Genomic DNA, 13,891 nt, shown 5'->3' on the forward strand with positions numbered 1-13,891 from the left:
TGGAGTTTTGCACAGATCATAGATACCTGCCAATTAGGGATCCAACCCTCCTGAGTATTCTGCAGGGTGGCAAATCCCACACCCCCAACAGCATGACTTGAAAGAAAATGTAAGTTTGTGCCCCTATATCGTTTTTTTTTCCTGCACAGGGGAGAATTTGGCCCAATGTTATATAAACACAGCATTTTATGGTTTAATTGAATTATTATGGTATAGTAATATTTAAAAGACAGTAAAAATGTGCTATTGATAAGATTCAAGACAATCGATTCCTCATAAGGAGTATTTTTAGTTGTATTCTGGTTATTGACACCATAACACAAATTTGGAGCCAGTACTACTTATGCTGTGAATGCCTACCTACAGTATGGACCAATTCAGAAAGATACTAAAACATGTACTTAACTTTAAGCATGCAAGTTGTATACAGGCTTAATTTTATTCCTAAACTGAGATTGTAGTAAGCATTTATGTACTACGTATCTATAAGACCATCTATAATTTGTTTAATATAAATAACTTTTGTTCCTCATAATTAAGCTTTAAATTTATTTTTATAAAATCAAATTGTCTCCAATACAAGAAAGTGTATATGTGACAATATTGTAACTTTGTTTTCACCCCCAAAATTTGAATGTGATGTAAAGAAAAATACACGGAATACATAGAATCAATATTAGGGTTGGAAGGGACCTCAGGAAGTCATCTAGTCCAATTCCCTGCTCAAAGCAGGACCAACACCAACTAAATCATCCCAGCCAGGGCTTTGTCAAGCCGGGCCTTAAAAACCTCTAAGGATGGAGATTCCATCGCCTCCCTAGGTAACCCATTCCAGTGCTTCACCACCCTCCTACATCTGGATTAATGTAAATACTTAAAAAGTATGAAGCAGACTAAGTGAAAGCTCATCTTGCATCTGACAAGGTACTGAATTTTGCAAATTTACTAGAAATCGTAGGAGAAACTTCTATGTAGAAACCTACAAAAAGCACCAAGGCAGATTCTGCCCAGGAGGTATATGATTATATGGAGTTGAATATTGGTTGTTTTTTTAAAATTAGCCAGCTGCAAAGTTCTTTACAGCAATGTGAGCAGCTTCCCCACCCCCCCTTCTAATAAATGTTTATTATGGAACTCTCACCATATTCATAAAACATTACTATTAATGTACCAGTTTCACAATATCATCTTTTACATATAGAAGACTCATATGTCTAATTACAAGAGCATTCTTTAGAAACACAGTCATCATTTCCATACTTTCATTTTTTACAGAACTATTGGATGTTACCTCTTTGAGGACCCCTTTAACACTAACCCAGATGTTTCCTTCAGTGAATCAGGAGACATCAATTTTCAGTGCCATCTTGAAAATAAGTCTCAAATTTTTTATTTGTACTAGTATTTGAAAAAATGTTCAATATTTCAGTTTCCTTATGTGTGACTGTATTCTATCAGAATATTGAATAATTTAAACCAAATACCTGAATACCTATTTTTGTGTGTGTTTTAGCTTTTCTATAAAGGAAACTTATGAGCTAAAAAGTGAGTGGAAATTCTTTTTCTCTTCAGGTATATACTGAAACATTCTTAGCACCTTATAAAAAAGTCTGGTTCACACTGGCCATTAAAATAAGCTTATGAACTGTAACACTATTCCCTGAAATGTGCTGTTTTGCTCCCATTTTGTATGAAAAACTACTGCCTTACAAAGACTTATCATGCAAAGTTTGGGCTTAAAGTTCTACAGATGAGATTTATATCCCTTAGAAGTGAGTTTACAATGAAAACTCTGACATGGACACTTGCAGATTTTACTGTAATTATTTTTTCTTTAAAAAGATGTATGAAACAAATATATATCACATTTGAAATACTGAAGTTTAGGCTATGTAAGCAATTATTTTTCAAGGCTACATCTACTAAGAAAAATGTCCTTTTGGGTTGAAACACTGTCTATAAATTCTCAAGCTAGTTTTGTTGTCATAACAGATTACACAATATGCACTATTTTTAGCCAAAGCAACACCAGGAAAAATTTCAAAAATGATACTTGTAGATATTTAGCATCCTACCAAGACAGCTTTCTTTTGAGTTGTACCCCCTAATTGCTTAGAGAGAAGACATTACACTTTAAAATGGCTGTTGGCTTTGCAGAATAGCTACTTCTTCATATTTTAATGCTGCCAGAGAGCCAAACCCATTGAACTCAAAAAAGTTTATGCCTGCATAAAAGGAAATGCAAATTAAACTATGCACCCTGCATAAGGCAATAAGGAAGCTGCCATCTTTTATGGAAATACAAGTACAGAAGATAAGGTACACAGATGTTGCTTAGCATCATGCATTGCATAAATTGTAAGGGATAATCTAAAGGAGGAATCGCTAAAACATCTGGGTCCATTTACTGCTACGAGATGTGGATTATCCTTAGATGCTCTCTAGAACTGAAACTGAATGTTAGTGTTAATATGTACAATACATCTGTGCTATGATATCACAGTACAAGGACTTATATGCTAAAGAAATTCATGCACAAGTGACATCAATAACTTTAAGGCTGGGCCTCATACTTCATGTCCTGCAAAAGCAAAAAATACAGAGTTAAGCCTCTATTCTCCTTTTGATATGTGTACATAACTCCATTTGATAGTAAGAGAAAAATTACTCACTTTGACAATCTGAGAAAAAATTCTTACTGATACTCATATTCTCTGAAGGCAAGAGATATAACAGAACTCCTTTCCAAGGTCCAGGATCCAGCATATGACAAGGATCAGAATACCCTAAAGCATAGCTTTCTAATACCAGCACTCTGGGCTAGCTTGTGCCTTTAAGGCACAGTCTGTGGTAAGGGCCGTGTGAAGCCACGCCACACAAAAGAACAATGACAGGTATTTTGCTCCCATTTTCAGTTGCATTAGAGCAGGGGTCGGCAACCTTTCAGAAGTGGTGTGCCGAGTCTTCATTTATTCACTCTGATTTAAGGTTTCGCATGCCAGTAATACATTTTAACATTTTTAGATGTCTCTTTCTATAAGTCTGTAACAGGGGTCGGCAACCGGTGGCTCGCGGCTCGCCAGGGTAAGCACCCTGGCGGGCCGGCCCAGTTTGTTTATCTGCCGCGTCGGCAAGTTCGGCCGATCGCGGCTCCCACTGGCCGCGGTTCGCGGTCCCAGACCAATGGGGGAGGCAGGAACCCGCGGCCAGAACATCCCTCGGCTCGCGCCGCTTCCTGCCTCCCGCATTGGCCTGGGACCGCAAACCGCGGCCAGTGGGAGCCGCGATCAGCCGAACTTGCCGACGCGGCAGATAAACAAACCGGGCCGGCCCGCCAGGGTGCTTACCCTGGCGAGCCGCGAGCCACCGGTTGCCGACCCCTGGTCTATAATATAACTAAACTATTGTTGTATGTGAAGTAAATAAGGTTTTTAAAATGTTTAAGAAGCTTCATTTAAAATTAAATTAAAATGCAGAGCCCCCCAGACCAGGATCCAGGCAGTGTGAGTGCCACTGAAAATCAGTTCGCGTGCTGCCTTTGGCACGTGTGCCATAGGTTGCCTACCCCTTCACTAGAGGGAGGTTAATTACCAACAGCCTTTAAGGAGCACAGCATATGCTTGGCTGAAGCATGGGGAGAAGGAGCTATGACTGGCTACTTCATGCCTTCTTTTTGTCATATAGAAGCTCCTGAGTACTTCAAGTACAGGAGCTACAATTCTGGGTAACTCTTATGTGCAAGGTGGGAAGAAAGCCACTTCTTCCCTCCCTCTTCACTGTGCGGCTGTATAACCCACACAACTCCTGGATGTGGTGTTCTGTCCCATCTAGTGGCACTGAGACCACTGAGAGAGAGAGAGAGAGAAAGAGAGAGAGATTAATGAGTCTGCTCCACAGCCTTAGTTGAGAGCCATGTGGCTTATAGCTCATGCAGTAGAGGCTAATGCACTAAGCTCCAGAGGTCCCAGGTTTAATCCCAATGATCGGGGTCTGACGGTAGCCATGTGTAACTGTCTCAACACAAAAAAAAAGTGTGCTTACCTACTGCTGAGATATAGAAGTTGTACTTCAACCATGATTGTTTCATTTTCTGCTAACTGACAGGTGAGGAGCTCCTTTCTGAGACAGCAACCTGTTTGTCTGTTTTTCCTATATAAAGTCTCTCTCATGTGTACAAGTATCCTCAAAATACTATTTTTGCTTCTATTTCTAATTTTTTGTTATTAAATAGCAACACATTTTGTAATGAATAGTTTAGTTTTGTTTTCCTTTGTTGGAATCTCTTTCTTGAGACCCTTTCTACAATTTGTGTTGTACCTATACTTGATTTCAAATACCTAGTTATTTTATCTACATTAATTTCCAATAATTGTCCTGGGTGCAACAGAAGACATCTGTAGTAAAGTAACACAAACTTTAAATTTATTTTATTTGCTTCAAAAATGCAAGATCTGCCTGAAGATTAGAACAATATATCTAAGATGTGGTGGATCTTTCATTACTTGAAATCTTTAAATCAAGATCAGAGGTCTCTCTGCAAGATGTATTCTAACTCAGTGTTTTGCACCCTTTTCAGGTTGGCGACACCTTATTTGCAGTAAAAAACTTTCATGATTTCCTTCCAATTTACTATAAAAGTAAGAGTAAAAATATATTAATGATAAGCCTTGGTGTGTGTCTTTCTGTCAGTCTGTTGATCTGTTGAAGGGTAAGGGGGTGTGTGGAGAAGGGAGGGAGATTTCCCTTGCTTTACATTGTAATAAAATTTTTGATTCCTTGCAAACCCGATTACCTTTCATGACCCTCCTGGAGGTCATGACCAACTTGTTAAGGAACACTCTAACTCAACCAGAAGCATAGTGCTGAAGCAAGGGCACTGGAACCTTCGTAGAAGTGAGGAGGGGCAGTGGTGCTGGAACCGGGGGCACCAGGAGGCCATGCCCCCTACTTTTAAACATGGCGTAGTTTGGGGGGTAGGGGCCGGCATTCCCCCCCCCAAACTTCAAGCCTGGGGCAGGCATGGAGCAATGCTGGCAGGGGCTATACTTTTCAGTGGGGGAGCTGATAACAGAGAGTTGCACTGAAGGCCTTAGCTTTGGTGCAACTTCAACTTATTCTACCCAGTAACAGTGGTTTGACATCAGAAGTTGCTCTGGAGGCTTGGAAAATATGAGTTATCTACATATATCAAGATAGGACTATACTCCATGGACCCAATCCATAGCTGGTGTAAATCAGTGTACACCAGTTTACACCAACTGAGTATCTAGCCCCAGAAGTCCTTGAATGCCATGTAGTACACTAAAATGTCTCATGCCTAATTCTCCACCCCATAACACTGGTTTTATGTAGTGTAACTTCATTGATTATATTAGCATAAAACCAATATAAAAGAATGGAGAATCCGGTCCTTCCTTTTTTATTGTGTATCTTTTGTGACAATGTATTTAAAGACAATGGTGTGTTTCTGTCCATACTATGCACTTCCTTGCTTTTGCAGATCTGAATCAGAACCTTACTATTCTTTAAAATGTTCTGTCTGTGTGTGAATTGATGGCAAACTCTTTTACTATTAAATCAGTGAAATAAACCTTCAAACCTAACTAATGTCAAGGCTCTTTACAAATCTACAGATGAATATGGTGGGCCACACTAACAAGATATTCCAAATATATGAACCCTGACCTGTAGAACAAACCCAACATTTAGAGAGACTTGGAAGGAAAAAACAAGTAATTCTGTAAAAGATGCTTTGTACAAGAGTGACACTACTGTGATGTTTCCTTACTTTGTCACAACTGTTAATATTAGTTAATGAATCAAAATACATTCTCTCTTGTCCTATGTATGTCACAATTATTTTTTTCTTTTAACAGGAAAAGATTACTTTTATAAATGTGATAATAGTTTATTATTTTGCTTACATGTTCATTCCAGGCATTCCAGGGCCACCTAAAGCATTCAGTGGCGGTCTCATTGCACCTCCATAGTTCTGCAATGATAACCAAGGATCAGACTACCACAAAACAAAAAAACAAAACCAAAGAGGAGGGGGGAAAGAAAGGACAGCAGGTTAATGACTTCCCTACACACCTGTTGATTGGATAGGCCAGTGTGATTCATTCTTTCAGGAGTTTCCATTCTTGACTTAAAAAAAGAATTCTTATTCCTAATGAAAAAGTAGTATGCTTAGCACACTACACGTATTAGCAGTTCTTAAAAATGTATGTGTACTAAGCATACTTAAAATGTGCTAATTGTTCCATGAAGATTTATGATACATGGTAGCAAACTCAATGGTCAACAAAGGTCAGAGTCAATAACCGTTCAACTTTCATACCATGAAAACTCATTCAAGGACAGAAAAATAGATTGGGGGGGGGTCACAGTTTGGAATTCAGATAGAATTATTTTTAATTGAATCTGGTTAATGAACAGGGTATTAATAACTTCCATGGGAAAATATTACAACATATTTCATTTCTATAACACATGATTGCTATACTCCTCTTGTAACCAATCTAAGACAACTAACATGAAAATTATTCAGATAGTATAATGGATGCCATAGAAATGTCTATAAATGAGCTATCCAAAGCCCTATTATAGATAAAACCAATGTGTGTGCTCAAATAAGATTTAGATCATGACATAAACTGACAAAAGCCTAGACATTGTGCTATTTTCCTGAAAGACTGAACTATTAGTCAATTTTTTCAGTTAAATGTAAATAGAACAACCTGCCTTACCCCACATATATCATTTACTGCAGAAGCTGTACCAGTCCTACTGGGTTCTTCTGATATCTTAGGCAAATGTATGTATAATAAAGCAATTTCTAAAAAATAAAATAGTGTATTTTGAGGAAGTCGGGCAGACAATCATTTACCTAAGAGAACAGAATGTCCTCAAAGTCATTATTGTTATCTGTTTTGCAATAATGTAACTACAACTCACTCTAGTTATATTATAACTGGATTACTGAACTTTAACTGGAGTTCTCCAAAGCAGTCTATTACACAAATCCATGCTCCAGGGTATTTGAGCATCAAATTATGCAGACCAGGGAGCAATCTGACAATAAGATTTAATATGCAGACCTGATAATATATTTCATGTGTCATAGTGAAAAGAGATATTTCTATTACAAAAAACTTATTTCAAGTGAACCAAGAAAGGACTTCTGGGAGTAGGTTCTCTTGTTGTAAACTAGAAACCAAACCTGCAAGTGCTCCCTGTTTAGAATTCCCATTGAAGCCCATGGGCGTTCTAGACATAGATGGCTTGCATGGTTTGTGTATCAAGCTAATAAGCTAATTCTGAAACAACTGGAATGATACCTTGCGTTCCCTTTAAATATTCATGTTTTTGATGCCTGCCTGTACCAAAACCAGGGCCGGCTCCAGACCCCAGCGCGGCAAGCACCCGCCTGGGGCGGCCCTTTCCCGGGGGGGCGGCAGGCTGGGCCGGCGGACCTGCCCCAGTCATGCCTGCGGGAGGTCCACCGGAGCCCCGGGAGCAGCGGACCTCCCGCAGGCATGACTGCGGACGGTTCGCTGGTCCCGCGGCTCGGCTGGACCTCCCGCAGGCATGCCTGCGGCAGCTCATCCAGAACCGCCGGACCAGCAGGTCCAGCCGAGCCGCGCGACCAGCGGACCCTCCGCAGTCATGCCCGCGGGAGGTCCGCTGCTCCCGCGGCTCGGGGGCGCCTCCCGGGCATGACTGCTTGGGGCGGCCAAATTTGTAGAGCCGCCCCTGACCAAAACAGTACCAAAATGACATCCATTTCTGGAGGAACTGTGAAGCTATTTAATTCTATTTTTCCATCTTCATTTCAGAGATCTAAGCCACCTTTCTTCTTTGGAGCATCTTCCTATTGTTGTTTTTCTCTTTATTTTGACAAAGGAACCAAGTCTGTGGGCCTAAGATCTTTATAGAACTCACTAGGAGTTCTCGACTGGAAGCATTTTAGTCAGGTATCCTTACTGAACTTGAACTGAGAGAAATCAGATTAAAATAATTTGGCACCTTTAGTAAACATAAACCTTTACAATTATATACAACTGCTTGCCCGTTGTTGAAGATGAAAGAAAATAATTAGGGTAAATCTGGGACAGCTGCTGCTAAGAAGGAAATCCATGAGGAGAAGATGGATGAAGAGAGGAATCTGGAGAACAGTGAAGAATGAAGGAGTCTGACTAACAATTAGAAGCAGAGTTTAATAAAGTTGTTTTTGTTTAGTTATTTTTCCTTGTTTTATTTTCCTTTCCCCTTTCACTGTATTTTGGTTTCTTTTTTTGTCAGTCATTATCTAAAAATTAACTATTGTACCTATGGCCAACTGTTAAATGAGGGAGAATTCGCTTAAAATAAAATGTAAAAAAAGTTACATACTTGTGTTTTCAGTCTCCCTGTCCCAAGCACAATATTAGGATACAGATATTCAGGCCTGTCCGCAAAGGTCTATACTTTAAGAATTTAGGTGTATTCTTATCACTTAGCTAGTTATAGAGGTATAAAAGAAAGAATCAAAATCACTGTCTGCCGGTGTAAGGGCCTTTTCTCACTCTGACAATCTAAGGCCCTGTTCGTAGGCTAACTAAGGTCTTTGGCTAAGCAGCAAAGGCATCCATAAGCTGGGAAGTGAACGGTCACATCCTCACATTCCAAACTAGTCACATTGAAATAAGGCAATCTGGGGCTGTTAGAAAGGTGATTGGATCTATCACCTCCAGAGAAAGGGAAGAGCCTAAAAGATTTAAAGAAAACTTAGTCTGATAGCATCCTGTCTGGCAAGAACTCACTTATCTATAGCTGGGTGTAAAATCCTCATTTTTGTATTGTTCTATCACTGTAGTCTCCATTTCCCTATTGTTTGTCTGTATAATGTCTGTCTGGTTCTGTGATTGTTTCTGTCTGCTGTATAATTAATTGTGTTGGGTGTAAACCAATTAAGATGGTGGGATATAATTGGTTAAATAATCATGTTACAGTATGTTAGGACTGGTTAGTTAAATTTCAGTAAAATGATTGGTTAAGGTACAGCTAAGCAGAGCTCAAGTTTTACTATATAGTCTGCAGTCAATCAAGAAGTAAGGGGGGAATGGGAACAGGGAATGGGTGTGGGGGAATTGGAATCATGTTTCGTTAACGGGGAGGGGGGGAATGGAAACAGGGAATGGTAACAGGGACACAGGCAAGGCTCTGTGGTGTCAGAGCTGGGAAGGGGGACACTGAGGAAGGAAACTGGAATCATGCTTGCTGGAAGTTCATCCCAATAAACATTGAATTGTTTGCCCCTTTGGACTTTAGGTTCTGTTGCTCTCTGTTCATGTGAGAAGGACCAGGGAAGTGATGTCACAAAATTACACAACTTTAACACCTAGTTATTCAAAATTAAACGTAGATCCCATTGAACAGAGAAGTCACCAGGGAAAATATATGAATGAAGAAATCAAAGTGTAGAGGGATGAACATAACCCAAATATTCTTCAGAATAAGATGTAATGCCAAACTGGCTATAACAAGTAAACAAACAAAAAACAAAGTTAGAGACCTGAGTTACTGAGGAAAAGTGATAATAAGGAATGGACAATCCACTGGGCTAACCTTTTTGGAGATATTTCAGAATGGATTTAATTTCCACTTGACTTCATTCTTGCAAGTGGAAAATGTATAAACTTTTACTAAAAAACTTTCACACCCTTGGAGAAGGAATATCTATATAAGTAACTATAACTAGGTCAGCAGTGGGAGGAAGGCTGAACCCAGATGTTCAAGCTTGCTGCTCTTCTTGAAAAGCAGATCTAGAAAGACAAGGCTAACAATTGGTATTTATAGGTGATATGCAGGCACCATCCACATACAGCATGAGTAATTGTGTACATTTAAAATCTTATGCCAAAAAATCTAGAGTGCGGAATTTGTGATCAGAAGTTTAGTGGCTAGAGAAAGATCTTCCTAAAAATTAATTAGTTTTGTTTTTACTACACAGACTATGAATACTTTAGCTGTATTGTGGGGCTAATTTTCCCTCCGAAATAATATAAACAATAAGGTTAGGATTTTCAAAAGAGCCTGAGCCAACTGCTTAGGCACCTCTGAAATTCCTAGATTTAGACCATAGTATGCATTAATTGTGGAATAAACGTAGGTTTTCTGAATGTTTTAGAGTTATATGGACAAATATATAAGCCTTTTTATTGGAATTACAGCTGTATCATTCAAAATAAATTAAATCAGTCTTTATAAAATTTTGTCAATAAATTTTCTTTATAGTTCGCAACTTTGTCAAGTTTTAACCGAGAATATATTTTTATGATAGAGAGAAAATCCCTTAAAAATGTTCTTAGTGCGTTCATATTTAAACTTTAATTCTAGTACAGCTGTGACAAAAAGGACTCTAAAATATCATATGTATGTGTACTGTAAATATAGACACACATATTTATGCAAGGTACCTGTGGTCCTAATGGAACCATTCCTCTTGGAGGAGTCATTCTCTGCATTGGCCCACCCATGTTTGGATGCCCTGAAAAAAATTACACAACTTTAACACCTGTGGTGCATAAAAACACTTCTAAATTATTGACAAATTATCGCTTCATGGTTTGAAAAGCGTTTATGCAGCTGCAGTGGACTTTAAAAGAAGAGGTGCTGGATGCAAAAAAAAAAAAAGCAAGGTTGATATTCTGAACATACATTTCACATCTAGTAAACAGGCACTTTACCTTGTTGTCGTGTTGGGTCCATCCCACTGGGCAATAATGGCTGACTTCCCGGGACACCTCCAAGTGCCTACACATATATAAAACATGTTAAGAGGAGATATAAATTGTATTTTAAACAAAAAATTCAGGTAATTTTGTTTTTAATTTTGAAACTGTTTCTGAGCCAAGTGTAAAGCAAAAAGTTTAACTCTGCTAAAGACACAGGACAAGATCTTACCATTGGATCCATGCCCCCTGTGGCCTCATGGAGTTCCATTGACTTAAACAGCTAAATGTGAATATTATTTAGTATTTATTTTTACCTAATTTTCTTGTATTGTGTATCTCACCTGGCTATGGAGCATGGGGCAATGTCATTTCTTGATTCTGGGGTCAGTTTTCTCTATATTTAAATTCTGACATCCTCTCTTTCTATCATTTTAACAGCTACCTTCCAGGGCTAGAAAGGTGGCTTTGTGGTCTTCTCAGATGCTCAGCTACAAATAGGCCACCTGGATGGTATTCAAAATGCAGGGTAAGGTAGGGCTGGGAGGTGGGGAATGTTGTAGTTTCCATCCTCCTTTACCATCCAAGGACATTAGTTCCAAGATATACCCTCTATACTCCTACAATGGAAACAGGAGACTCAGCTTAGTCCCAAATCGTGCCTTCAAGCATGAAAATATAATGTGTTATGTCCCGCTTGGCTCAAATGCAGCATAATCCCCAAGTTATTATCTGTCCTTTGAGTTTGTTATAAGATAGTTAGATTTACAATTCATTTCTCTAGCCTTTTGCATGAATATCTGTAATATAGTCATCTTACAAAAATCTTCATCAAGAATGGATCTTAGTCTGGAATGCTGTTTCAAAAGCCAACTAAAATTAATTTATTCATAATAAAAATGTTTATCTGGAGTAAGTAAATCTGGTGTTATTAAATGCATCTGATCAGGTAACACTGGTATTGTTTAACGAAGGAACTGATCAGTTTATCTTGACTGCAAAGAAATATAAGATTGTGGTGAATTTTTATTATTTTACTACATATGAATATACATATAAATACATATATTTATTGTTTTATACTTTTACATACACACATACAACGCGTTCACCCTAAGGTTGAGGTTTTAATTGCAGAAGTGTCAGGAAATTCAAAGGTAACGTTCACAATGTTCCCTTTTGATTATACATTACAATAGTGTATTTCATTATATTATTTATGGAACATATAGAGCAGGGATCGGCAACCTTTGGCATGTGGCTCACCAGGGTAAGCACCCTTGCGGGCCAGGCCGGTTTGTTTACCTGTTGCATCTGCAGGTTCGGCCAATCACGGCTCCCACTGTCTGCAGTTCACCATTCCAGGACAATGGGGGGGGGGGTGGGAAGCAGCGGCCAGAACATCCCTTAGCCCACGCCGCTTCCCGCAGCCCCTATTGGCCTGGAGCGACGAACCATGGCCAGTGGGAGCCGCAATTGGCCAAACCTGCAGACATGGCAGATAAACAAACTGGCCCAGTCCGCCAGGGTGCTTACCCTGGCAGGCCGCGTGCCAAAGGTTGCCGATCCGTGATAGAGAGTTTCATCCTGTGTCATTTTAGTCAATGGGAGCATTATCATTTACTTCAATAGGTGCAGGTTCAAGATGATATGTAGGAGCAAAAGGTAAAACATGAGGAATGTCAAATTCCAGCGAAGTGGGATCTGGTCACCTCTGCCAGAGATGACAGGTGGCATGTAGGGAAGCAAGAGTAAATTCCTTCGTGTAAGACACCCAGGCTGGAGAATTGACTCATGCAATATTTGGAACATGTATGGCTATATAAAGAAATGCAGCTTCCTTCCACTGTATCATATTGTATTATTGCTGAGCAGTATGTCACATTTTCCTATGTGACCAAGTAAGACAGTACCCTACTATAATGCATGTGCTCGAGGGAAGAGTTATGGTTACCATGGGAATTTTAACTATGATTTTACTGACTTTTGTGTAATCAAAATTTCAACTTTAAAATTGCATTACAATAGTTTATCACTTTCATGTACTGCTCATATTATCTGTAACTTAATGATAGGCAATGTTGCCCAAACTGGTAATTCATGAATGTGGCATAATGTAAATGAATTGCAAGGGCTGTAATTCACTGAGATTATGCTATAGCTCTAAACTGAAAACAGGGTAATGTGCAGACAAAAATAGCTTCTGAAATTAAAACAGCAGGTTGGCAGTAGTTTTTATAGTATTCACCACATCCAGCTTTTCCCTGCCAGTATTTAAACAATTTAGAAATATATACATATAAAAAAAGTGAAAGTCAAATGCTAGAATGTCTTTGAGTAACATATTATTGTAAGGTACAGCAATCAGGAATTTATTTCATACTGAATTACAGTATACTTATAACAAATGTTTAAAGCAATGATAACTTTTCACTTACAGTATACAGACCCTTCCATGTACAGATCAGAAAGCAGTTAATAAACTTTAATTAAGCTACCCACCTCTTCTATGCAGTACATATCAATATACCCTTTTACACCTGGGCAAAAAGGGGCAAAGAAGGGTTAAGTGAATTAGAAGTTACAGAGGTTAGCAGTCGATGGAACTATCAGAAACGGAACTCAGGAGTCCCCTGTATTAACCACTATACCATATTCCCTAAGACAGTGGTTTTCAACCTTAGGTCCACAGACTAAGATTTTCAAAGAGATCCACACCTCCATTTGAAATTTTGTATGGGTCCGCAAATGAAAAAAGATTGAAAACCATGGCCCATAAATGTGTGTCCTTGATACGAGGCTCTTACCTGATTGGGTATTCTTAAAGGTGGCCTTGGACCTCCAGGGTATCGAGGGGACATAAAAGGCTATGAAAAAAGGAACATAACCAAAGAATTCAATTTAGTTCAGAAATGTTTTATGTAGTAACTACATGTATAGTTCCTGTGATCCTCAAATCTCAGGAGCTCATCTTATATACTTTGACAACAGTATTTAGTACATTAGTCTGCAGCACTTAGCAAAACTATATATATTTTAAAACTCTTTTCTGAAGATTAGTACCAAGCTGCATTTCTTAAAAATTTTAATACAGCTATTGTGTAAGCAGAATATGAACAACTCCATGCACACCATATGTAAAATGATAAACTATTACGATTACATAATCAAAAATG

At 38.8% G+C, this 13,891-nt stretch overlaps 1 protein-coding gene across 4 annotated transcripts in view; it reads right to left on the minus strand.

Moving 5' to 3' along the window:
* Positions 1 to 13,891, minus strand: part of SSBP2 (single stranded DNA binding protein 2) — a 274,330-nt gene that overhangs the window by 42,748 nt on the left and 217,691 nt on the right. For all 4 annotated transcript variants that reach the window (XM_045021157.1, XM_045021159.1, XM_045021156.1 and 1 more), the window contains 4 exons: positions 13,523 to 13,582; positions 10,731 to 10,797; positions 10,461 to 10,531; positions 5,925 to 5,992 (listed from right to left, as the gene is read on the minus strand). In XM_045021157.1, the coding sequence (XP_044877092.1) occupies positions 5,925 to 5,992; positions 10,461 to 10,531; positions 10,731 to 10,797; positions 13,523 to 13,582 (266 nt within the window). The remainder of the gene's footprint in view (positions 1 to 5,924; positions 5,993 to 10,460; positions 10,532 to 10,730; positions 10,798 to 13,522; positions 13,583 to 13,891) is intronic.

Source organism: Mauremys mutica, chromosome 6 (assembly GCF_020497125.1).
Source record: "Mauremys mutica isolate MM-2020 ecotype Southern chromosome 6, ASM2049712v1, whole genome shotgun sequence".
NCBI lineage: Eukaryota > Metazoa > Chordata > Testudines > Geoemydidae > Mauremys > Mauremys mutica.